We start from the raw sequence: 26,394 nt of genomic DNA on the forward strand, positions 1-26,394 counted from the left end.
CTCTGATGTCCAGAGAACTCTCTCCATGTGTCAATCTGGACTGGAGAAATGATTCCCTGCGATTTTTCTTTGATTTTGCTCAGGACTCAATCTTTTGTTTAGAAGAGGTATGAGGGAAAGCTCAATTCTTCTTCCTACTACTCCACTCTTTGCATCATTTCTTGCTTCTTACCAAGTTTCTCTGAATTCTTCATATTCATTTTTCTTAAAGTACAATAATATCCCATTACATTCATACAGTACAATTTGTTCAGCGTTTTTCCAGTCCAGTGCCACCCACTTTTCTTCCAGAGTCTTGCTACTGTAAAAGCTACTATAATTTCTGCCACGGATATTTTTGTATGTATGGGACCATTCTCTCTGTCTTTTATCTCTGTGGGGGTTTATACCTCGTAGTGATACCCCTGTGTCAAAGAATGTGTGAAATTGAGTGACTTTTCTAGAATAATTTCAAATTAAATCGATGTTTAAGAAATGTTGATTGATTGACTGATTGTTTCCCAAAATGGTTCAATCAGTTTAGAGCTTCATTAACAGTGCATTAGTGTATCCATCTCCTTGTAGCCCCTCTAACTTTGACCATTTTTGTTTCTTCTCATCTTTGCCAGTCTGGCGGGTGTGAGGTAAAAATCTCATAGTTGTTTTAATTTTTCCACATATTAGTAGGGATTTGGACCATTTTATCTCATGGGTTGAATTTTTTTTTTAAATTGGCTATTCCTGTTCATTTGCTTATTTATCTAGTAGGGAAACGGTCTTGTTTGCAACAAGACATCTCTCTTAAGATAAGGATATCTGCTTGGCTAACAGCCCCAGTTCTTCATAAGAAGGAAGCCATATGTAAGAGTTCCTCATCACATAAAGGAACCTGTCTCCCCTGTAACTGACTAAGCTTCTTTTAGAGACATGCCTTTCTTCTGGTTCCCCATTTCTCCAGCTAATCTGGCTCTGCAGACTTAGCTTCTTTCTTGCATTGCTGCTTTTCTCTCAGAATCTGGTCTTGGTTTGTTTTTGTGCTGCTTGTATTTTGGTTTCTACTCCAGGCCTTTCCTGTGCTCTAACTTTGGCATTTCATGGCTCCTTCCTCTGTCATTGGATCCCTATCTAGTATTAACCACCCACGTCCTGCCCTGTCCCAGCCCTTAGGCCTTATCTCCTGACAAATAAGCCCTCATCTGTCATAGCAGGAGTAGAGTGGCTTTGACATTGTTACTTTCTGCCCCCATTCCATTCTCTATATACTCCAATTCATTCTGTGTACCCCTGCCACTTTGGCCCAGTGGATGGAGTGCTGGGCCTGGAGTCAGGAGGTCCTGAGTTCAAATCTGGCCTCAGATACTTGGTAGCTGTGAGACCCTGGGCAAGTCACTTCACCTCCACATGCCTCAGTTTCCTTAGCTGTAAAATGGGTATAACAGTACCTACTTTACAGGATTGTTGTGAGGATCAAATGAGATATTTATAAAAAGCACTTAGCACAGTAACTGGCATATAGTATTGTTGTTCAGTTATTTAGGCATGTCCAACTCTACATGACCCCAGGGACCATAGTATATGAGGCCCTTCTGGTCCATGGGGTTTTATTGGCAAAGATACTAGAGTCATTTGCCATTTCCTTCTCCAGTGGGTCAGCTTTTGTCTGAACTCTGCATTATGACCTGTCCATTTTAGATAACTCTGCACAACACAGATCATAGTTTCATTGAGTTATGCAAGCCCCTCTGCTGCCACAAGGCAATGATCCAGGGGAGGTGGCACATAGTGGGCACTATATAAATGCTTATTCTCTTCCCTACCAGTATGGTTTTCCTCACACTATTTTCATATCATTCCTTTGCTTGAAAAATTTCAATGGCTCCCTGTACTTTTTGTATCTCCTTCCAACTACGCTGCCTAGCTTTTAAGTACTCCATAATCAGACTAACTATCTAGTACAAATTATCTAATCTTGTGACCTACCTTTGAGCTGTTCCTTACTGCCTTTCCATTCTCACCAAAGTAGTGTCTTTTCTTGCTGTCTGTCCTGTGACTGCACCATACTCTTACCCCCTCCTTGCTTTTCCTTTGGTTCATATCTCCTTGCCTGGAATACTCTCTTTCCTTCACGTCTTTCCCATCTTTTGACATCTGGCTCACGTCTCAAGTCCTCCATCAATCTTTCCTAATTACTTTCCCTTGTTGCCTTCCCAACGTTTTCCTTATGATTTCTGTCACACAATTAACTTTAGTATCTCAAAAGAGATGTAGGTGGGTGCTACCTTCACCCACATAGACCACAACTCTTGTGCCTCATAGCTTATAGTTTCATCCTTGACCAACCAGGTGATCCATTTCTCCAAACTTCCTTACTAGTCCTTACATGATAATTGGTTACCTGGCCTAGAGTCAAAGCCTTTCTGGATTGATGGGTCCTGCCAACTCTTGAATTGTCCTGGGATGGGAAGAACCCATGAACCATCTCCAAGTCATGAGGAGGCCACACAATTTAGCACTTAATCATTTACTGTTTGAGGTCTCTCATCATTTGTAATATTGTTTTAGTCTCCCCAACAAGGTTCTGAGCTCCTTCAGGTTAGGAATCATGCCTCTATTTACATATTCTCACAGGGCCTAGAACAATGCTGGGCAATTCATATATGCTGTTCAATGGATAGGGTTGTATAAGAAGGATGCAACCAATGGTGGAGTGCTCTGAAAGCCATTCTGATGAAATTGGACTTTGTCCTAAAATAAATCAGGAGAGCAGGAGAGAGATATGATGAGTATGTTTTTAAAAGTTCAGTCCAGTAAAGGCAGTGATTCAGAGAGAGGAGACCCTAGAGGCAAAGAGACTATTGTCAGGGGAGTGCTACTGTAATCCAGGCACAGGATGATACTTTTCCACACGAGACAAGATAGGAGACAACACAGTCCAATGAAAAGAACTCTGGTTCAAATCCTACCTCTGGCATTTCCCTGGGCCTGTTTCGTCATCTGTAAAGTGAGATGGTTAGGCTAGCTTGCTTCTGAGGTCCCTGCCAGCTCCAGGTGGATGTTCCCATCCTATAAGCTGGTAGCAGTGAGAATGGAAAGAAATGAAATGTAAAATCCATAGCCAGGGGCTGTTTTCTCAGTTGAAGTAAGTAGCATTTTCAACTTTCTCCACAGTGAACTGACTGATGCCAAATCTCGAGCCCTGGATAACATTGGTAGGGTATTTGCAAGAGTTGGGAAATTCCAGCAAGCCATCGACACGTAAGTGAACAGGTACCCCTTGCCCTGGGCTCCCCACCTCCCATAGTGCTCTGATAATGACAGGGACCAGACTGAGAGGAGGAATAGTGGCATGACAGACAGAGCTCGACTCATTCTGTTCTGTTATACTGAAGGCTAGGAGGCTCAGAGAACACAGTGCTGGGTCAGGAGTTAGGAAGACCTGAATTTAAATCCTGCCTTAGATATGGACTAGCTGTGTGACCCTGGGCGAGCCATATAACCTCTCAACCTAAGTTTCCATATCTATAAAATAGGGATGAGGATAATAACACCTAAGAGTTATTATGAGGATATATGAAATAACATATATAGAATGCCTTACAAATCTTTATATATAAATAAAAACAGCTATTACTAGCTGTTATTATTATTCTCCAAAGTAAGAGTTTATTTCCAACTAGCTGTTAGTTCTAAACTAGTCATATGTGAATTTGTTTCAGATACACTACAGAGTAACTGGGAAAAAAGGCAACAGTGAGGCACAACAGTCCCAGACAGGCTCAATTCCCTAATAGCTGATGATTGCCCAAAGTTAATAAGTACCTTTAATAGCATGACCTCAGTTCAACATGCTGAGCCCTAATCCTTGCAGAGCACTAAGCTAGGTGCTCAGGGGGATGGCCTCTATCCTCAGGGAATTAAGAGTAGAAAATGGGGAAGGAGACATTCCTAAAGGAAATGGCAGCAAAACAGTGAGAACTGACATATGCCTGATCACAGCAACGGTGAGGGAGGTATAAAAGTCACCTCTGCTTGGAAAGATCATGAGGAAGATCACTCTTCTTCCTCAAACTCAACTGAAACAGTGATTTTCCAGGACAGATATGCCAAGCCAGAACCACCAATCAGTTGACTGGAAGGATAAAATACAACTCTGATGCTGGCAAGACAAGGGTCTAAGTCCAGTTATCTCAACAATGGTGATTTCCAAGCCTTCCATCAAAGTCCAGAGTGATTAAATTGTGACAAAAGCCAAGAACAGGAGCAGAAAATGCAATGCTCATTTCAAGGCCTAGACCTGGGAGCAGCCAAGTTCTTCCAATGCCTAAGGATGCAGGGGAGGTCAGACTGAGAGGGAGTAACTACAGAAACCTACAGTCTTGCCATCTAACATTCAAATGGTGGTGGGAAAGTCAATCAGCAAGTATTTATGGAATATGGTCTATGTGCTCAGGACAAGTTAAGGCTGTGAGGTACCTTGTAATGTATTTGTTACTGTAATAATAAGAGCTGAATTGTATATAGTCCTATAAAGTTTGCACAGCACTTTGCTATATGCATGACACAGTCAGAAGCCGCTTAAGACAATATATCCTGATGTGACAAATTATCAAAAGGAGGTCTTAGACCAGAATCTTTCTTCATTTCTTCTTTAAGAGAGATCAGGGTTCTAATTTCACCTTTAGGAGACTACACTCTGACCTTCTTTTGTCTATGGTTGCCCTATGCCCATAAGAAACAGAAATGCCCAGTCACTTTGTGACCCTGAATAAGCATTGCCTGAGTATCACGGTGTCTGTGAGGGTTTGGAAGTTTATTTGGTTGAACACAGAAAAGGGTTCAATTATTGAGCTGCTACAGAAAAGGGAGAAATATAGACTCCCTTTCCTCTTTCCCTAACCCACAGAATATGGACACTGCCAGTCCTATCCAGTTATCCCCTTTCTCTTCCATACCAGTAGGTATGGCCTATTTTCTAGTTGCCTCTCTTACAGAGAAATTTCTTTGTATATGGCTTAAGGCAAACAATGGAGAAGACAACTGTGACTCCCACAGAGCCCAACACCACCCCCACTCCCCCAGTCAGACTCTTCAACTGCTTTTTTAAGTCATCAGTTTTAGACTAGGAGAAAAAAGAGAACAGATAGATATGGTTACATCTTTCTTTGCTTTTGGAAAGTTTGTAAAATATAATAATATGATTCTATCTCATAGCTTAGAATTCCCCAGGTAAGATATAACTGGTGCCATTTCACTACTCCTGGATTTCCCTTTGCCGCTATTTAGTATGTAGATAAAAAATAGTTAACACTCACCAAATATAGCTGCCATTCATGCTAATTAAGCAGAATCTGTGAATGCTCTTTAAAGAACAGGAAAACTTAGGATTTCACATGCATCCTCTTGGATAGCAAGAGAGAGGAGGCAGGCATTGACTGGTGTCCCTTCTCTCAAATGGAAAGTCCGTAACTCAGAGCCGCTCTGCGGGGTGCCTCTGACTATCCCAGGGACTGGTAACCCGAAGGTAGAGAGGGTTGTTGCTCACAGAATGCTGACTGAAGCTCCCCAGATGCTTCCATATCCAGGTACTCCACCTGGTCTCCCTACTCAGATCTGGAGCTGAAATCAAAGTTGAATGCCTGTGTTACTGTGAAAGTTCTCAGGTATTCAGCTCATCCCTTCATGGACTTGCTCACTTCTTGCTCCTTTGCAGGAAATTTTTCCTCTTCCCTTACTTGAGGATGAGGGAAGTTTCTTTCGTGGGCTGCAGCAGCCCTTCCGTTTCCAGAGGCTCCCCAGGGTGCTGAAGACTGACCTCTAAATGCCCTGTTAAAATAAGTGTTGTTCTGTTCTTAAGGAACTTTCATTCTAGCAGCTCTTTGAGTCAAAGGATTGGGAGGGACCAGGGACTATAGCTTTTTTTCATTCTTGCGCTTAAAGTTTCTTGAAGGAAGGGATTGTATTTTGTTTTGTCCTTACCTCCTCATGGACTAGCTGAGTGCCTTGCACATGGTAAGGGCTGCAGGGGCTCAGCAAACGCTTATCGAATGAATCTATGAATTAAGGAATGGTAGGCACTTAGAACTTCTTGTTGAATTTTAATGACTTAGAGAATAATCGCATACTATTAAAACTTGTTGTACTGTAAGTACAAGAGGAATTCAGAGAAGGCCAGGATCAACTATTTTAAGCATAATTTTTTGCCATCTTTTGTCCAGTTCACAGATTAGATTTATACAGTCATAGGATCCTAGATTTAGAGCTGGAAAGCTGGAAGGCCATCAAATCCAACCTCATTTTACAGGTGAGGAAACTGAGTCTGAGAGAGATAAAGTGACTTGTCAAATAGCAGGGATGGGACACAAGTAAAGACTGGGATTTGAACAGGTCTCTAACTCCAAATCCAGGTTCCCTTTCCTCTGCTATAGGAACTTCCCTCTTATGCTAGCTACAGAGTCATTCAGAAAGTTGTAGAGTTCAACTAGAGCAAAGGAATCATTCACCTTCAAGTAAAGATGGCAGCAGGAATGCTTCCAACCACTAGGGAGCAGTGAGCTCCCAAGAGTCTGTAAGCACAGCTGGGAGCCACACATTCAGATGAGGAAAATGCTAAAGTAAGCATGTAACGTCTTTAAAATTGCTCTTATTTTTTTCAGTGAATAAGCATTTGCTCTTCATCCTACCTCACCCCCAAATGGGAAAAGAAAACAAAACAAAACAAACCTTTGTAACAAATATAGGATCCAGTACAACACATTCCCTTGTTGACTATGTCCAAACTATCCAGGGGTCTCATTCAGTTCCCTCTCCAGCAGGAAGTGGGCAGCAGGCTTTATCATGAGTCCTCTGGAATCACAGTTGGTCATTGCGTTGCTCAGAGTTCTTTCAAAGCTGTTGGTCTTTCTAGTGTTGTATAAACTGTTCTGGTCCTATTCACCTCACTGTGGCTCAGTTCATACAGATCTTCCCAGGTTGCTCTGAAACCATCCCCTTTGTCATTTTTTACAGCACAGTAGTATAAAGTGACCATATAGTCAATCAACCACTATGGACTAGGGTGTGGGTACAAAGCACAGGTGGTTTGATGAGGTCTGAAAAATTCAACAACTTCAATTATTTAACATATATCAATTAAGAATTAAGCATTTATTAAGCATCCTAAAACACGAGAAGCATTGTGTGAGACTTTTGGGGGAAACAAAGGCAAGAATGAAATGGTCCCTGCTCAGAAGTTTACATTGTGTATAGGAGGACAAGGAAAAATACAAATAAACTAGTATAATACATGAAAAAATGATGGTGGTGTGGGGAGTTGAGGGGAGGGGGAGGAAATATCTAGGAGCTCTAGGAAAATTTGAGATGGGAAAGAATAGTAGTAAGTGAATATCAGGGAAGGTCTTATGAAAGAGAGGGCCTTTGATTTGAGCTATGTGGGAAGGTAAGGGTTCTGAAAGTCCAAGATGAGGCTCGAGTGTATCCCAAGCGTAGGGGGAGGTGAATGCAAAGTGCAGGGGATGGAATGTTGAGTTGGGGAGAACATGTATCTGCCACCAGGACTGGTGGGCAATCACCAGTGCCTCTCAGTATGAACCTTTGAGAGTCAGGAGGATTTTCATGTGTTTGTACGTGAAAAGACAGAGGTCTTTCCCTTCATCCTGGAGCGGGGGAGGGGGTTTGGGAGGAGTCTCTATTACATCAATCAGCTGTCTACTGAAAGCTGATGGCAGTTACACGGCCCAGTGGAAGACCTAAGTTCAAATATAATCTCAGACCCTTATTAGCTGTGTGACCCTGGCGAATCAGTTAACTTTTGTCTGCCTCAGTTTCCTCAGCTGTAAAATGGTGATAATATTAGCACCTTCCTTAGGGTTGTTGTGAGGATCAAGTGAAATAATAATCATAAAGTTCTTTATACAGTGCCTGGTACATACCAGATGCTATATAAATATTATCTATCTATTATCAACACCATCATCATTTTCATCCACTGTCTCTTTTTTTCTCCATTATTATTCTATTACAAAGATATCACCAAGGCTTACATAACCCTGCTTTCTAACCAGGTTTCCCTGCCTCTTTCAGGACACAAAAGTCCCCTCCTTCCTTCCCTAACCTCTGTCTCAACCAATTGTCCTCGTCCTAGCAAATTGGAGCTTGCCGGTTTTTGTACTTGGATGGGACATACCCCACTCTCAGGTAGTACTTCCCACTGAATCTTCTTAGGGTTGAAAAGAACATTTAGGCTGCTTTCCATTTGCTTGTCCATCTCCCAGCACATTCGCACCTCCCCAACTCAGGCTAGACCAGATATAGTTTGCCCTGAGGCTTAGAGGTACATCAAAAAACCATTGGAAACATGAGATAGGGATGGGACCAAGCTGATGACTGCTCTGACACAATGGCAAAGACTCCTGTCCCATTGATAACAGAGCTGGAGCGTCTTAGAAACCATCTAATCCCAAACACTCTTTTTTTTGTCGATGAAAAACTGAAATCCCTGGGTGCTGAGTCACCATTTTGTTTGAGATCACACAGTAGTACATACAAAGCCTGGATTGAAACCCAGAATTTCAGAATTGGAAGGAACCTTAGAGACCATCCAGTCCCACCAGCGTCTGAACAAGATTCCTTCCTACAACATACCACACAAGTCATGTCTACTTGTAAGGAAGCTTTTCCTTATTTCCCTTCTAAATCTGGTTCCCTGTAACTTCCATCCATTGCTCCTAGCTCCATTTTTGGGGGCCATTCAGAACAAAATCAATTCCTCTTTAAGTCTTCTGTTCATTGTGATAACAGTTTATTCCCTTTCCATGTGATCATCCCTTCAGGGAAACTGAGGTAGAATAGAGATGGAAGTCGTGGGAGTTGGCTTTTGATGAACTAAGAGACCAAGACATTTGAATGTGAATATTGAAGTCCCCAAAGAAGAGGAAGGCAAGGGTTGGGGTGGAGAGGACAAATATTAGATACTGAAATTTTTGGAAAAGGAGGCAAAGCGACCTGTAGGCTAGAATAGAAGATGGAGCATCCTGGTTGTCCTCCTCCGGACACTCTCCAGCTTACCACCAAGATACAAGGCAGACTTTCAGCAGGTTACAGTGAAGTAATTGCTTAAGTAACTGTTCTGCTACATAGGAGATCCAAGCTCAGAAGCAGGTCATTTATGAATAATTTAGAGCCAAGTTCCACTCAAATGTGTGGTATGCACCCTCTGCTGTTGCTTTCCAGCCCCTGAAGCTAATGGTCCTCTGCACCAGGCTCTGGCTCCTGGGGACACCTACACATGAAGGCACAAAGCCCCCTATCTGAGGGTCCAGGGGAAGAGGGGATTGATGCCCAGCTCTCTGAGACAAATCAGGGCACCTCATCACTGTGTTATTAACTTGCATAGAGGGGCATTCTGACTAGAGTCAAAATTCCATATATAGTAATATCTAAGGGGAAAAAAATATTACTACTGTACTCAGTGTTCTTAGGCTCAAGTCTGCCAGAAACAATTGAATCAAATGAATTCTAACTGAGAGAGAGAGAAAGAGACAGAGAGAGAGAGAGATCCAAACTACCATAGTGCACCAAGTCCTCTGACATGACTTCCTAAAGACAATTTGAGGTAATATTTATAGGAATACTGAACAATATTATGCAGTTTGGATTAATATTCAAGAATAGTTGAGCAACAATCCCATTTCTTTCACTTCCCTCTCAAGTAAACAAAGAAACCTCTTCCCTTCAATGGATATCTTAATCTTTAGTGAAGAAAGGTAAGCTGATATCTCCAGCCAATTGCTTCAAGGGAATGAGCAAAAAGGAGACTGCTCTTAGATGGGTCAAGAACCCACTCTCTTCTGAGGGTAGTGAAGGCAATGATATAAACAAGATAAAAGAGATTACTCTTTATTGAAAGGTTGGTATCCAACCTTAATCCATTTCCTTTAAGAAAAGCCTTTTTGTCCTCAAACTTTCACCCATCTGTATGATTAAGGAAATTTATGGTTCAGATTCGCACCTACAATAAGACACATTTGAGAAGAAGAAGCTGGATATTTTATTGATTTACAGAAAAGGCAAATGCATGAACAGTTTAGAGCTACAGCAGAAATAATTAATATAGCCTAATACTAATATAATTATAGCAATATTAATATAGATATGAGGAAATAGAAAAACATCACCAATTCAGGGAAGCACCAACACCTGAATTTTCTCAGCTGGGGAATCCCGGGATACAGCTTTCAGGGTCTGAATTGGGGACAAGTGGTCCCAGGCAGAGCGTCCTCTCCATGGGTGAGATTCCAAGGACTTACACTAGGCGGGGGGACTTTATAGGGACCTAGACAAAGAAGGCTTTTTGCCAACGGCTCCGCACACTGTTCCAAGTTGATCAGGCACATGGCCATGGGAGTGCAGGTGTTTGTTCGTCAAGGACATATCATACGGGGGCCACAAGATATAAGTTAATTAATCATATACTGGGAGGACTAGCCAGATCCTCCAAGTATTATCTATGTGTTCCGGGAGTGGCTAGTTCCCAAAATATTAATGCATGGACAACTCGCGCATGTTATGTTCCTTGAAAGGTCACCAAAAGGACAGAGTGAACTTACTTTATTCAAGGGATATGAAATATTCCTTCACCATCTTTACAAGGTATTTCCCCCACAAATCTGAAAAGGTTTTAGAGAGAAATATTGTTTATTAATATCTTCAGTTTGGCTAAAATAGGAGGTTTTGTAATATGCTTCCACAGTTGTTTTGCTCCATTGGCTCCTCACCCAAGGACATACATCAAATGTCTAAACCTGTGGTTCCTCTTTAAGCAGGATTACTATGGCGATATCTCATCATCAGTACAGTAAAACCAGCTTGTCTTATGACAGTTTAAACCCAACTCACATTCTCTATTAGTAGGAGAAAAAATCCAATTCTTGGTGAGTTGTGCTTCATAATAATGGAAAGAGCCAGTACTGAAGAATCAGAAAGCAATGTCTCTGTGAAGGCCTGGCTGCCTCAAGCCAGTTATCTCTATTGTAACTTTTCTGGCTGCTGCTCTTGCTTATAATCCCAAAGGTTAGAAGAATCTGCTTTCATAGTTCATATTGTTGACCTGAAAACTTTGTTAAGAAAAGGCAACATGGCTAAATGCATACATTTTATGATTTAATTAATTAATTGATCAATTCCCCATAAAGAAAACAGTTACATAGCGCTATGGAGTCAGAGGTGACTCTGACTACCTAGTACAGAAATTATCTGTCTTAAGTACATTTTGCCGTGAGAAAGAAACTCTCCTAATTAAGCAAATCATAAATTCAGTAAGACAGGACAATTAACAAAGCAATGTCAGTCAGGTCTTGAGATTCCAAGCTGGGTAAACATATGTCCCAGGTGGTAAGGAAATCCCACCACTAGTAAGTGGCAGGCTTCCTGCCCCAAACAGGTAACTGACACAGGAAAGGGCAAACAATGTTCAATAGAAACCCAGGATGCCTATTTTTTCTTTACCATTAATATCCCATAACATAGTATGTGTCCATTATTCAAGATATGTCATAGGTTAAAGGTCTCCCAAGGAGTGCAGAGTCAGCTTTGGCTGGCTTTTGCTGACATAGGAAGAGGCATTCTCTAAGTTTGCTTCAGAGAGAACAAAGAGATTATTCCAAAATTTTATATTAAACATTATCAATATTCACGCTAAAAACCAAGATCAAGGCAGCTTTTGCCCTCTGCTCCACAGGAGGTTTCTATCCTCCCTGAGCCTAGCTCAGTTTGACATGTATGCTTAGCACCTGATGCTGTCCTCAGAATGGGTCATACCCAATGTACCTGTGATGGGTACTTAGTGCCAGAAGCAAAAGCCCTTCTGGGCTCCTCTGCTGCTTTTCTAGGTGAAGGAAAACAATGATCAGAATCCCCATAACCTCTTTCTCTCTGCTTCCTTCAGTCCCCTGAGGACATACACAGAATAACGTTTCAGAGAAGCCAGTTTCTTTTTGAAAACCAACAAGTAAACAGACTATTTAAAAGAAACAAAAAATGGAAAAAAGCCAGTGCAAAAGTAGGAGATGGAAGGGTGGCAGTTTCATCATTTTGGCTCATGGCAGACAGGGAACACTAGTTACTAGAGCAGCAAGCGTTTGTTCTAATCTTTTTTTCTCACTTGTTCAATGGCAGTAGCCATGGCGGCAGTGACACTCTGAGCAATGGGTCTCTTTTCCCTTCTCTCTTCCCTTCCTATGTTTCTTCATGCACCACATTCCTCTGAGCACCTTCCTGTTCCCTCCTTTTAGGTTCAAGGAAAGGAATTCTATGTTGTCAATTCATCAAGTATTTATTAAGCACCTTAGTACTACATTGTACTAAGTGATGAGGATACAAAGAAAGGAAAAATAGTTCCTGCTCTCAAGGAGCTTACATATAATGGGAGAGACAGCATGCAAATAGCTTAGTGGAAGATGGATTAAAATGGGGAGAAACTTGAGAAAGGAAGACCAGGCAGAAAGCTATAGCACCAGTCCAGGTGTGAAGTGATGATGGCTTATATGGAGGTGAGGGAGGGGTAGCAGGGGGGGGGGAGAAGAAGGTTTCTTCTTGGCAAGAGATTAAATTTGGCAGGGGGCAGAGGATTGAGAGTGAGGACTGAGGATATCACCTAAGTTGTAAGCCTGAGTGATTGGGGGGGATGGGGGGGGTTGTGGTACCCGGGACAGTAACAGGGAAGTTAGGAAGAAGGGAGGGTTCAGAGGAAAAGGTAAAGAGTTTGAGTTTAGACTTGTTGAATGTCTAAATGTTGAATTTAAAATGTCTACAGGACATCTAGTTTGAGACAGGAGAGAGGTTAGAGCTGGATAAGCAGATTTAAGAATCTACAAAGAGACCATTAGAATTAGCAATTCAGTCATTAGTTACTTTGGAGAAAGCAGTTTCAGTTGAATGATGAGGTTAGAAGGTAGATTTCAAAGACTTGAAAAGATCAGCAAAAGGAAAGGAAGTGGAGGCATTGATGGCCTTCTCAAGGAACTGATTGCCCTTGGGTGCCAATAGATCAAGTGAGGGTTTTTTAAGGATGGAATAGACCTGGGCCTATTTGTAAGCAGTCAAGAAGCAGGCAGTAGGCAGGGAGATGTTGGAGATTAGTGAGAAAGTGAGGATAATAAAGGGTGCAATCTGCTGGAGAATATGGAATGGAATGGGATCATTTGTACATATAGAGAGGTTTGCCTTGAGACAGATATGCAGGGAGAAATGGTAATAGAAGGTATCTGAGTGATGTGAGGTGGCCAGGAGGGGAGAAGGTCTAGCTAGCTCTTTAGGTTCTCTGAAGAGAGGGCTGGGGTAGGATGGGCCGTGAGAGGTTTGAGAAGAGATGAAAAGGTTTGGAAAAGCTGAAATGGAGAGTGGCTTCTGGCTGTAGGTTAGGATAAAAGAGGTCACTCATCATGGTTTCTCATTAGTTTTCTTGATCATTATTTGGTGTGGTGTGAATTTCAAGTTTTTTTCTAGTCAGTATGTGGTAGCTGTGTAGTCTGTCTTCATTCAGGCAGCCAACATAGCCAGAAATCTCTAAGGTCCTCTCTTCACTCATGTGCCCAAGGTTGTCATTTAAAGCTTTCATGTCCATAGCACAATATGCTCTGGGTAGCACCAAATGATTCCTGGTACCTTGTATGGGATCAGGGACAGTCTAGGACAGTACTCATTGGACAGCTTTAACTTCTGCCATTTTTTTCAACAATTAAATGCAGACTTGAGTCATTTGGTATCACTGTCACTTCATGCCTTGTATCACTTCTCACAGTCCTTCCTTAGCTTTCAATGCCACCAGTCACTCACAGACAGCTCAAGCAAAGGATGTTGGTTTAATGAAGCAAGGGTCATAATAGAATAGCATGTTGTCTGGAAGTTCCAAACTTTCAGCTGTCCTCCCATTTACTTGTAACCCAGCTTCCTGGCCTTGTCTCTTTTAGGTATCACTCTAGCTTCAGTGTTGTATGGCTTTCAGGATAGGGAATCTGAATCCACATAGTCTTCCCTGGCTGGTTATACATGCTGAATTCATACTTGGTTAGTGCGGTTATCTGTTTGCAGCATCCCACTTGACACCAGTAAGAGTGTGTCAGTGGACTGTTGTCAGTCTTCACTTGCATTACTCCATAACCATAGTCCTTGAATTTCTCAGTGACAGCCCACTACAAGACCAAAAATTCCATCTTGTATATTGGGATAATGGGTCTTGTCATAACTCAAACCAGCAAATGCAACTAGTGTCTGATGAACAAGCTCCCTTGATACAGCATTACTCTTAAGCCCTCCAAGCTGGCATCTGTATGCAGGACTCATGGCTTGCTTGAGTCTGCATAGGCATCATTACAGTGTTAAGGCAGTTGAAAGTTTGTTCACATATATCTATATATTGGTCTTTGGATGGCCTTGTAGGTTTTAAAACAACTTTGCATTTCTTGTTTTTCTGTTTCTGGATCTTTTCAATGCTCTGTGAGTGAGGGATGTGATTCAGTGGTTTAGCAGTAGCAACATAATTCTTAACCAATTTGTGAGAGTAACTACCAAATCTTAGAAAAATCTTGGCCAAGCCTGAAATACTCCTGTCTTCTCTGGGTCATACTAACATTTTGCTGAGATATTATGTGACCTGCATACTTCACAGAGGCCTTATCCAACTATCACTTGTCAGTTGAAAGCTTTAGGTCATTTTCTTCAAGCTGATCTAACACTTTTATCAGTGTCTTAATACATATTTGGGAAGATTTAGAATACCACAGTCTAGCACAGAGGTAGTTGGTATTCTCCTTCATCTTGCCTGGGGAAAAACCTAAGGAAGTACACAGTGGGGGCAGGGCCTCTTGTCACAGCCCTGGTGTGGAGGGAGGGGAAGGAAGAGGAGCACCTTGCTGCTATAGTGTGTGCAGGGTTCCCAGCACAGCCTTGTGTTCAATATTCAATTCAAAACTTTGGGATATTTGCGTGATTGCTGAATTCATTTTGGATGCCCAAGCTAGACAACAGCAAGTAGAGTACCACTGGACAAAATAGAGCACAAGGCAAGAGCAGACAAAGTGAAAAGAGCAAGCTTTATTGAAGGAAGACACTCGTCAAATGAAGAAGTGGACGGGGGGATGGGCACAGGGTATGGGGTCCTGGATGCAGTTAGACTCTCAACATGGGTGAAGCAGGGTAGGTTTTCATAGGGTTCTTGTTGGGGTTAAATAGTATCAGGCATGGAGGGTAGGGAGCTTAGATCTGGGAGGTTTAGGTCTGGTACTACCTTATGCTGGGGAGTGGGGAATTTTGGGAAATTGTCAGTAGTAGATATTCATCCTCCCTGTCAGCAGGAAAGGGGGGTCCCCTAGGTTACTAACAAGGGACTCAGATATTTTTTAGCTTTCCTGGAGTTGTTTTATGATGACATAGGTTGAGAAAATTACTATATTCCTTACAGTTAGCTTCTCATGTCCTTTTGGGGTCTTCCCAAGGTACACTTAATACCTGAAGGTAGTTCATGTCTCCCAACTGCCTTCTCTATCAGCCTGTGGAAAGTGGCAGGTGCCTAAGATGCGGCTTTCTCTTTGTTCTAGAAATCTGGTAGTAGCCACTGTGTGAGTCCAACACTGAGAATCCTGGGCTAACTAGCCAGTAATCAAGGGTACCTTGAGTTTTGTGCTCAGTCTATTCCAGTCCAGTTTGATTCTATTGTTCACAGTCTGATAGTCTGCAGAGAAACATATTTTTCTGTTGCCACCAAAATAGGTGATGCATATAGGCTGCTGAACCATTGACCGGCATCAGTCATCACAGACAAAGGAATTTTCCTACATCATTCCTGGAATGACTGGAAAACAGTGAAATAGATCCTCCTGGTTTCTTTTGGGGTGCATCCTGCATACACTCTTGCAGTGAGACCCCACCTCTCTTCTTTCTTGCTCAGCTTTTTCCTCAACTGCTCTTTCCATTCTTCTAGTACTGGGGAGTCAACCAAAGTCAAATTTCTCAAGGTCCAACACTCCTGTGATGTTTATTGTGATCACTTGCCTCTATTCTTCTTGAAAAACCTGCACAAGCTATGTGGATAGTGAAAGTATTCTGGTGTTGAGTCCTAGCTTGTAGCTTGCCAGTATCCTGCTTCATTCCTGAACACATTAGAATTAGTTCTAATTAATGTTGTTGCTCCTTTGATAGATAGTAGATCTAGACATGTGTCCAATGTAGCAACAGCTGCAATTTCCTTAGGAAATTTCAAATTCACTTTGCTGTGTCTTAGGAATGGGGACTTTTTGTCACTCAGTCTTCCAAGTTCAAGCCTCTTCAAAGGCTACATAGGCATTTTCTCAAATGACCAGAACACAATGGTCACTTCACCCCACTGTGAAGTTCATTCCACATCTTCAATCTCACTATTGTTTCTATGTGGTGTCGACCTGGAAGTTTGGTTAAAAAAGGCAGACAGGCTAAATGCATATTGTTTATTCCCTTTAAGCTAGGGATTACATGATAATGGAGCCAAAAAAGCTTCTGACTGACTAATACAAGAATGACCAGGCTTAAATCTGTTTAGGACAATCCAAGGTTGTCTGTGTCCTTCAGATTTATGGTCATTTATATCATGAGAAAGGAATTTCTTAATTGGAAAGGTTGTAAATACAATAAGATAACAAGAGTTGACAAAGTTTCAATCGACATTACTACCCGAGATATCTGTGTTTTCTTTACCATTAACATGCCATAGCATAGTATATGTCTACAAAATATTAAGATATGGAAAAAGTACCATTATTCAAGATAGTGTCTAGGGTTAAGGGTCTTGTAAGGAATGCTAAGTCAGCCTCATCTGGCTTTGTTGACATAGGAAGAGGTATTCTCTGAGCTTACTTCAGAGAACAAAGAGACTGTTAGATCCAGGCTCTTCTTCAAGCTCTGGCCCTTATTAAAGTCCAAAAATTATATTAAATGATTATCAGTGGCTATATGAGTCCAAGTGGAATAGATTCATAAAGAACTGATAACAAAATCATGCTTGCTACTTTTGGAGTCAAGGCTTTTGTTGTTCAGTCATGTCAGACTCTTTGTGACCCCATTTGGAGTTTTTTTGGCAAAGATACTAGAATGGTTTTGATGAGGTACAAGCTCAAGCCAAGACCTTTTTCTCTTGGATTGAGAGGACTTTTGTCCCATTTGTCTGAAGGGCCCCCTGAAAGTCTGGCCTTTGGGGGGGCTCCTTGGATTCCCCTTGCATTTCTCCCAGACCAGATACTCCCTTTCTTCTATTTAGCATTCTTTTGATATCCTTCCCTTTGATCCCTATTACCAGTCACTCTCATCAAGATGCTCCCTAGAGTCTTGTCTGTATTCACACCAGGTTACCAGTCACTCCCATACTGCTCATATCAAGACCATCCCTGGGACCCCAGACTAGTTGGTGGCACCTGGATTCTTCCCTTCACCCCAGGGTACTGGTGACTTCCATCAAGACCTCTGGATTGCCCCACCTGCTTCTGACCCAAGCCCTCCATTGTCTGATATCTCCTGATTGCCTCCAGCTGTTTCCAACCCTTGACCAGTCACCCCAGTCCCACTGAGGTGCTCCTTGGACTTCTCCTCAGGACTCTCCCTAAACCCCTCCTCCCATCACCCTAGACTACCAGACCATCCCCAGATCATTCCTGTAGTCTTTTCTGTATTATAAGTTCCATCTTGCCTCCATGAAGGTGCTCAGATTCAATCCAGCTCTGACTCTGTCTAGCTGAGATTCTATCTGGCCCGCTTGTGAATACAAGTGTTACAAATGCTTAGGCTCCTTAAGAGTCGACCCAATATGGTGAATCTTTAATAAACTTTGTGTTTCTTTGGCTTTAAGAAGGCTTGAGTCGAATTTATTCGAGCAGGACCCGGTGTGTCAGTATTTCAGGGTTCCCCAGCACCCCTCAGACCTCAACAGTTTGCTATTTCTTTCTCCAGCTTATTTTATAGATGAGGAAACTGAGTCAGAATTAAGTGACTTGCCCCGGGGTCACACAGCTAGTAAGTGTCTGTGACCAGATTTGAACTTAGGTCCTCCTGACTCCAAGCCTAGTGCTCTATCTACTCTACCACCTAGCTATCCTTCTTATGTGTTTATAATTTTTAAAATCACAATACTTTTCAACTAACATACCCCATCTGGTCAGTACAATGTTCTGTGATGTCTAGAACTCAAAAATCCCACCATGACTAAGCAAAAGGTACGTGCAAAGTTATAATCCAGTACGAGAAACCGTTCTGAAATCAATGGTAGTTAGCAGATAATAGAAGTTTAAGTATGCAAATTAACATCGACACTAACGACATTCCATTTATATCACTACTAGCATTTCAATTTAAACTTTAAATAACAGTCTTTCACGTGCAAATGTAACATTGGAGTGAAGACAGTTGGTAGGCTAGAGGTATCCTCCCAGAAAGATTGACAGGCCAAATGTAAAACAAAACTAAGAGGTCAACACGGTGTGCGAGAGTTTTTTCTGGTAGACTTGGAATTTCGTAATAACGCAAGAACTTCTTAAAAAAAAAAAAAAATCCCAATGGTGGTTTTCTAAGGCAAAGTGCCTTCCACACTTAGAGAAAGAAATATGGAAGTCATTCGCAGAATGTAGCAGATCATGTTTGTGTGTGTGTGTGTTTTTGTGGATCATGTTTTGATTTGTTATGATTTCTTCCATTTATTTTAGTCCGACTACATAGCATGACTATAGTGAAAATGTACTCAATAGGAAAGTATATGTAGAACCTATACAGAATTGTATGCAGTCGTGGGGAGGGAGGGGGGTAGTGGGGGGTAGGTGTGGGGGGGATAAAATCTCAGTTGTATGGCAGTGATTGTTAAACATTAAAAATAATAATAATAAAAAAATTAAAAAATTAAAAAAAAAACCTAAGAGGTCAAATATAGAAACAGGATTAAAACTAAAACCAAGCTGAAAACTTCAATGAGAGAAAAAGAAAACAAAACCTGTTATAAATATGTATAGCTTTACAGATATGTAAAGCAAAACAAATTTCTTCATTATCTCCTAAAAAGAACTGTGCCTCAGTCTGCACTCTTAATCTGTCACCTCTTTGTCAGGATGTGTTTCATCATGAGTCCTCTGGAATTGTGGTTGTTCACTGTCAATCAGAGTTCCTAAACCTTTCAAAGTTATTTGTCTTTACAGTTGTTATTCTATAAATTGTTCTCCTGGTTCTGCTTACTTCACTTTGCATCAGTTCATACAAGTCTTGCCAGAATTCCCTGAAACCATCCCCTTCATCATTTATTCTGATACATTCCATCATATTCATATACCATAACTTGTTTAGCCATTCCCCAGTTGATGGATATGCCCTCAGTTTCCAATTCTTTGCCATCACCAAGAGAGCCGCAATAAATATTTTTGTACATATGGATCCTTTTCTTCTTCTTTCTAAAAAAAAAAAATCTTTTTGAGGTATCGAACACAGTTTAATAGCTTTGGGGGCATAGTTCCAAAATGCTTTACGGAATTGTTGGACTAGTTTATGGTTTTCCCACAGCTCTACCACCATTTATCATTTTCTCTTTTTGTCAACTTTGCCAGTCTGATGGGCGTGAGGTGGTACCTCAGAGCTATTTTAATTTGCATTTCTCAAATTATTAGTGATTTAGAGTAACTTTTCATCTGGCTATTGATTGCTTGGACTTCTTCTTCTGAAAGCTGCCTATTTATATCATTTGACAATTTATCAATTAGGGAGTAGTAGTGAGGCTAAATTCAACTCTAAACTACAATCATCAAAGGAAAAATGGGGGAAAAACAGAAATGGCATAAAAGATGAATTTTTTAAAATCAAAATTTTAATTTTTGTAGTTTCGGTCTCCTAATTATTTGTAGTAGTAATACTGGAAAGTTCTACTTTAAAAAAGGACAGGAAGAAAGATTAAAACCACATTTAAGCACCAAAACAGAGAGGAAAAAATGGTTGTTTTAAATCCCAATATGAGCCTCCATATATAACATGTAGCAGGGGATTGGTGGTGCTTGGTTTAAGAAGAAATGACCTATTCCCTTTCTCTGGCTCCCACTGTCCTTAGGGTGTGACTTTTTATCAGTCACAGCCCTGAGCTCCCTCCCTCTCCAGGGGGGAGGGCCCTTTAAACTTGTTTGGGAAGAAGAAAGGGATGTCAAGGTGCCCAAGGCAACTGACTCCAGGGGAAGCTTCAACTCCTTACTTGCTAAGCCTTTTGCCCCTAACCTCACAGTTTAGCTCCATAGCACCTAGGAGAATCCATGAGCTTTCTTCCTTTTTCCAGTATTTTGGGAGTTATCATACTACGTATCAATGACATATCTTTGGTTCTTTCCAAAACCCCAGCCAGACATCCAGCAGTTTGGAAAGAGGGCTTCCTTTTCTCTGTATGTATTTTAGACTGACCTAACCATAGCTTGTCACTCTTCTGCTTCCTTTAATTCCCCAGAATGACATGCCTACACCGTACTCTGCTCACCAAATACAGAATGTTATCTTAGAGAAACCATTTTTTTTTCTTGAGTACACTTGGCCAACACAGAGCAAACAGACGTTCAAAAGACGTAAGGAAGATATGCCCGGGGTGACTCCCGGGCCTTCGCCTTCTACTTACCTATCCCCGGTCTTCGGACGTCTCCAGTCCCTCTCCCGGTTGGGGGAGGGCAATAAACAGGCAGAGCACCCGAAAGGAGTTGCAGTCAGCAAGCTTTATTGCGTTTCCTCTTCTCTAGCTCTCGTGGTCATCCCCTTTTATTATCCCCTGTCTCCTCCCCCGTACCTCCCATGGGCGGGCGAGCTCCTCCCAAGTGCCTCCCCGTGGCTGGAGCCAGCCTGTTACCAGAGCCATCCCAGTACCCCACAAGGGGGCAGGTTCGGACCCTCAGGCGTCTCACGGTCCTCACGGGGGACCCCGGTCCAGAGCTGTCCCCCAACAAAGATAGAAGTCCATTTCTTAAGAGCCAGGGAGCACAATGGGAGATGGGAATAGGAGTTTCCCAGGGTGTTAGTCCGCAGGGAGCAGCTGCAGTCTCTTGCCTTCTCTATTCTCTCTCCTGCAAGTTTGTGATTATGAAAGTGGTTGCACCAATGGTAGGTGACTGGGGGCTTTGAGACATCTGACTCTCCTCTCACATCTCCTAAAGACTTACAGATGTCTGGATTCTTGCCAAAGTAATTTGTTCTCAAAAACCTGACCTTGATCAGAATAAATTTTGGTGAAGAAGCCATAAACCAAGAGATGCCCCTCCTGTGCCACACTAGAAACACCAGAGATAACAACTGCTTCCTCATACCTTGTGTTGGATCAGTCAGAGAACAATTTTATGTCCTGTTACACCTCCGAGGAAGGAAACATGTGTCCTTGAGATTCCTGCCCTACTCCACCCCCTTGCTTGTCCTGGACCACTTCATCGTGCAGTTGCTTATTCTCCGAAGACCAACGGGGAAGAGCAACTATGACAGGGCCATAGATATACATCCTGTAATGGCACACTCACTAATGGAAGTCCCATATTTTCAGCTATGAAATTTTGTTGTTGACATCTTTTGTTCTTATATCATCATCATTTCTGAATGTGTCCCTCCTGAGACTCTTCTCTAGTGAATCATCCCTTGTGACAATTTTGAAAAGAGAAAAACCATCATCAGCTGGGTCTTGGAGCACATTCTGTGTTCCAAACCCAAAGTCCTCAATCTCTGAAGGGAGGGATATGCATTTTCTCAGCTTTTCTCAAGCTTCTTGATAATTATGGTTTTGGATAAGTTGGATTTTCATGTGATTGTGGTCCAGTGTAGTTACAAGAGGCAATATGGTATAGAGGAAAGAGCACTGGCTTGGGAGCTAGAGGAGCTGGGTTCAAGTCCTGTTTCTGAGGCTTGCTGCCCCTGTGGCAGACCTCTCTACTTTTCAGGATCTTAGTTTCTTCCATAAAATGAGGAGAAAGCTGAATTAGAGGAATGTTTAAGGTTCCATCCAACTTTAGATCTATAAGCTCCCTCCCTGTCTGTCCCAGGTAATTTTCATCCCTTCTCTGTACATCATTACCAGGCTGATGGGATAACCCACATTATTCTTCACCCAGTGAAACATGCTGGCTAAGTCCTCCACTCATCTCTAGCAGGCAGCATCCAACTGAACATTCCTCAAGGTACATTAGTGGATTGTTGTTTGTCCAGACAAATCTGAGTACCATATTTATGTAGCCTGGAAACTACAGCACCTGAATGTGTACCTGGGATACTAAATCTCAGAGCTTAAAGGGACCTCAGAGACTATTAAGGGCTACCCATCAGATGAGGAAAAACCTGATGACTAGGGAGATAGGTGATTTGCACAAGGTTACACAGCTAATACACAGCAGAGGCAGACTTTGAACTCAGAACCTTTGACCCTAGATCCAGTACCTTTTCCGCTGTACCATGCTAGAATGTTCTTTTGTCAGATGACGCATGCCAGGAGGGTGATAACCCCTATCCTGGAAGAACTGTTCCCAGGCTGTAACATAAAGGACTTCTTTTGATCAGTTTTTAAAAAAATGGTGTGAACTTGTATTCCCTCATGCCTAGACTATTGCAGTAGCCTGCTGATTGTTCTCCCTGCCTCAGGTTTCTCCTCACTCTAATCCATCCTCCATTCAGCTGTCAAAGTGATCTTAAAGCACAGATTTGGCCATATTAGCTCCTACTCAGTAAACTCCAAAGGTTCTCTCTTGCCTTCAAGGTAAAATATAAAATCCTCTGTTTGGCATTCAAAATGTGTCCCACCTCTCTACACATTTTCAGTCTTTTTACATTTTGCTCATCTCTAAATATTTTTCGATCCAATGACACTGGCCTCTTGGCTGTTCCTTAAACAAGACACTCTGTCTCCTCACTCTGGGAATTTTTCTGGCTGCCCCTCATACCTGGAATGCTCTGCTTCCTCATCCCCATTTCCTTCAAGTCCCAGATAAAATCCCACCTTCTACAAGAAGTGTTTCCCAATTCCCCTTTATGCTAATACTTTCTCTCTGTTGATTAACTCCAATATATCCTGAATATATCCTGGTTTTTGTACCTAATTGTTTGGATGTTTCTTCCCTCATCAGATAGTAAGCTCCTTAGAGTAGGGGCTGTCTTTTATTTTTCTTTGTACCCCATCCCTTAGCATATTGCCTGGCATATGGTAGGTGATTAATAAATCCTTGCTCATTGACTTAACAGTTAACTAAGTTCTTGGAGGCCTACTCAAATTTCTTTTTTTTTTTTTTGCTCTTAGTGGTATTTTTTTCCAATTACATGTAAAGATAATTTTCAACATCCATTTTTGTAAGATTTTGACTTCCAGATTTTTTTCCCTCCCTTCCCTCACCCAAACAGCAAACAATCTGATGTAGGTTATACATGTACAATTATGTTAAACATATTTCCACATTAGTCCTGTTGTGAAATAAGAATCAGAACAAAAAACAAAAGCCATGAGAAAGAAAAAAAAAAGAGAAAGTAGTATGCTTCAATCTGCATTCAGAATCCATAGTTCTTTTCTCTGGATATAGATGGCTTTTTCCATCATGCCTACTTGCATTACTTATCCCAGCAATCCCAAAATGGTGTCAGAGGTTTAGAGCCAGGTTGCTCCTTTCTGTCTGTCTGCTTCCAGTTCCCACCCAGTTGTCCATGATTGAGAATATTCAGAAACTCACTGATGGTACTTCACAAATTTCTGACAGTAGCCATCAAATTCTATAGAAGTCTTTAGCTCTCTGAAATTTTTCACATATGGTCAGGTGACTTGTGTATTTAACTTGAGATCACTACTTGCTCTGTGCAAAGATACTGCATAACTCATGTTCTTAACTATGAGATATCATACATTTTCTTCTACTTTTCCAGCCTATTGACTTTGTTTTAATATTTCTTATTGCCTTAAGAAGTCGTTGGCTTCTGTTTGGTCCATTATAGTCTTCAGGGAGTTTGTTGTTCAGGCAAGGTTTTGCATCTCTTGTGCCAGGCTGTTAATTCCTTTTCAATGCCTTCTTCCAGAACTCTCATTTCTTGTCTAATTTTTTCCTTGAATGCTCTCATTCTATTTATAAAAACATTTTAAAATCCCCCTAAATTCTTACCTCATCTCTTTTAGGAAATCTAGTTGAGCTTGTCCTTTTGGGACCTTATGGATTCCTCTAGGTATTATTGAGCTAAACAGTAATGTTAAGGGAAAAGAGGCTTAGCAAGTATGGAAGAGGAGTTGCTTTCTTCAGAGTCAGTTGTCTTTTATCTGAGGCCTTGCTTATAGGTGGTTTTTGAGTCATTCTCTTCTTCTGTGTTTGTGTCTTGAGCATCCCAAGATTGCTTTTTTTGTGGTGGGATTCTTTTTTTTGTTTGCTCATTCTCCTAGCCTGCTTTCTGATTTGATGTTAGACCTAGGGGAAAAGTCAGTGCTGGTCCTATTGCTGTTTTCTTGGGGCTTTTCATGTCCGAGATTTCAAGAACAGATTAGGAATTTACATGCTTTCATTGCTTCCAAAGTGGTCTAATCCAGGGCAAAGTCTGATTACTGCCCCTTGGTCTGAGCCCTGTAAGTTTCCAACCTGGGTTTGAGTTCCCGCCAGAGTACATTGCTGCTGGATTCTGCCCCTTTTAACCAACTGGACAGCTCTGGTGGTTCAGAGTAGCAGAATTGTAGTCTCCCTTTTGTTCTGGGATTCCTGCCTTGATTAGTTCTCTGTAGGCTTTGCCTTGGGCTAGCTGTTGCAAGTGAGACCCTGCTCTGAGCTTGGAGTCTCAGCTACACTGCTGCTGCTGCCTTCTGAACTTTCTCCTTTCTTGGCATACTGCCCAAAGGTCATCTTTTCACTCTGCCCTAGATCTGTGACCCAGAACTGGGTAGTATGTGACAAAGCTGCCAGTTGACTCCTGTCCATCATGGTACTCCAATATGGATCAGGTAGAGCCCCAGTATGGTCTGGAACTTCCTCTTAGCCTGATATACAGAGTCTCCCTGGCTCCTGAAGGATCCTCTTGTGTTATACATACTCCTGCCCCAACCCTGTCCCCATTGTCTCCCTGTTTTTCTCCTTATCCTGATCTGGGCTGGACAAATGACTCACAGTAACTCTTTCTGAACTTCCCCATCAGGATTTGCTATGCTACATTTTCTGGTCTGATTGCAGGAACTTGTAGAGAGGAGCTTGCGATAGTGCTTCCTACTACTCTGCCATCTTGGCTCACCTGCCTCTCTCCCCCTAGAAAGGTTCTGCAGCACTGGCATTTGTCAGTCGATAGCCTTAGACCAGTGCTACCTTGCTCACCTAATACTTTCCTTATCCTCTTCTACTGTCTCCTGAATATAGTGAGAACATCCTGATATACCAACACCTCTAGTAGTTCATGTCATCAACTACCTTCTTCATGAACTATTAAGATAGTGATATGAGTTCCAGACATCTCTTGGAGCATGTTCTCAAAATGGTAGGATTCCACTTAGCAGATGAAAGTCATCGTTTCCTTATCTCTCTGCCATGGGTGTCTGGTAGTATCAAAGTAAGTCCAACACTGAAAATTTCTGGTGACTTAGTAGATGGTACATTTTGAATTTATGGTATGGTATACTGATCCACAGCAATTCACTTACTCAAAGTCTGATAGTCTGCATGCATTTGAATTTTCCTAGGCTTTTAAAGTACCACTATTATGGGTGAGGTTTCCAGAACACAGGACTTTGGAACAACAATTCCTGCAGAGAGTTTCTGAGGGCTTCTGTCTCAAGGAGGGCAGTTTTTCTGAGTCAAAAAGATTATGTACCTTTGAGGTAGATTGTATGTAACAGCTCCCTTAATCCATATCCCTTCCTTTTATTTCACCTTCTCCCCTCTGCTCTTTCCATCCTCTCACCCTATGGAGTACCGTGTGTGTGTGTGTATGTTATGTGTGTGTGTATGTCTGAGTATGTGGTATATATGTATTCTCTCCTTTGACCAGTCCAGAATGTGATTCAAGTTTCAACCACTCCCTTCTCTTCCTCCTTGTTTGTATAGACTTCCATTTGCTTACCTTATCCCAATTATGTGAGATAATTTTCTCCATTCTTCCTTTCCATTTTTTCCCTCCCAGTGCATTCCTTTTCCCTTCCTTTTCCATTCTTCTTTTAAGATCATCAGGATATAACAGGACTACTCCCAGCCCCTCTGTTTAGTTAGGCTCACTCTAATTAGGCATCATCCATGGTGATGATTATCATCTCCCCATAAACAGTTTATCTTTGTTTAGTCCCTTAGGAATTATTCATTCATGTTTACCTTTTTATGTTTCTCTTCACTCCTGTGTTTGCATGTCAGCATTTCTTTTCAGCTCTGGTCTTTTCATTAGGAATAATTAGAAGACCTCCATTTCATTTGTCAATTTGTT

At 41.7% G+C, this 26,394-nt stretch overlaps 1 protein-coding gene and 1 long non-coding RNA gene across 7 annotated transcripts in view; one reads left to right on the forward strand and one right to left on the reverse strand.

Annotated features, from left to right (window-relative positions):
* Positions 1-26,394, forward strand: part of ODAD4 (outer dynein arm docking complex subunit 4) — a 97,153-nt gene that overhangs the window by 40,418 nt on the left and 30,341 nt on the right. For all 6 annotated transcript variants that reach the window (XM_072646466.1, XM_072646467.1, XM_072646468.1 and 3 more), the window contains one exon: positions 3,148-3,234. In XM_072646466.1, coding sequence (XP_072502567.1) covers positions 3,148-3,234 — 87 coding nt within the window. The remainder of the gene's footprint in view (positions 1-3,147; positions 3,235-26,394) is intronic.
* LOC140528555 (uncharacterized) lies at positions 10,006-23,033 on the reverse strand. Its single transcript, XR_011975213.1, has 2 exons — positions 20,624-23,033; positions 10,006-16,409 (listed from the first exon to the last, which is right to left on the reverse strand). It is a non-coding gene; the product is annotated as an uncharacterized lncRNA (long non-coding RNA).

Source organism: Notamacropus eugenii, chromosome 2 (genome assembly GCF_028372415.1).
Source record: "Notamacropus eugenii isolate mMacEug1 chromosome 2, mMacEug1.pri_v2, whole genome shotgun sequence".
Lineage (NCBI taxonomy): Eukaryota > Metazoa > Chordata > Mammalia > Diprotodontia > Macropodidae > Notamacropus > Notamacropus eugenii.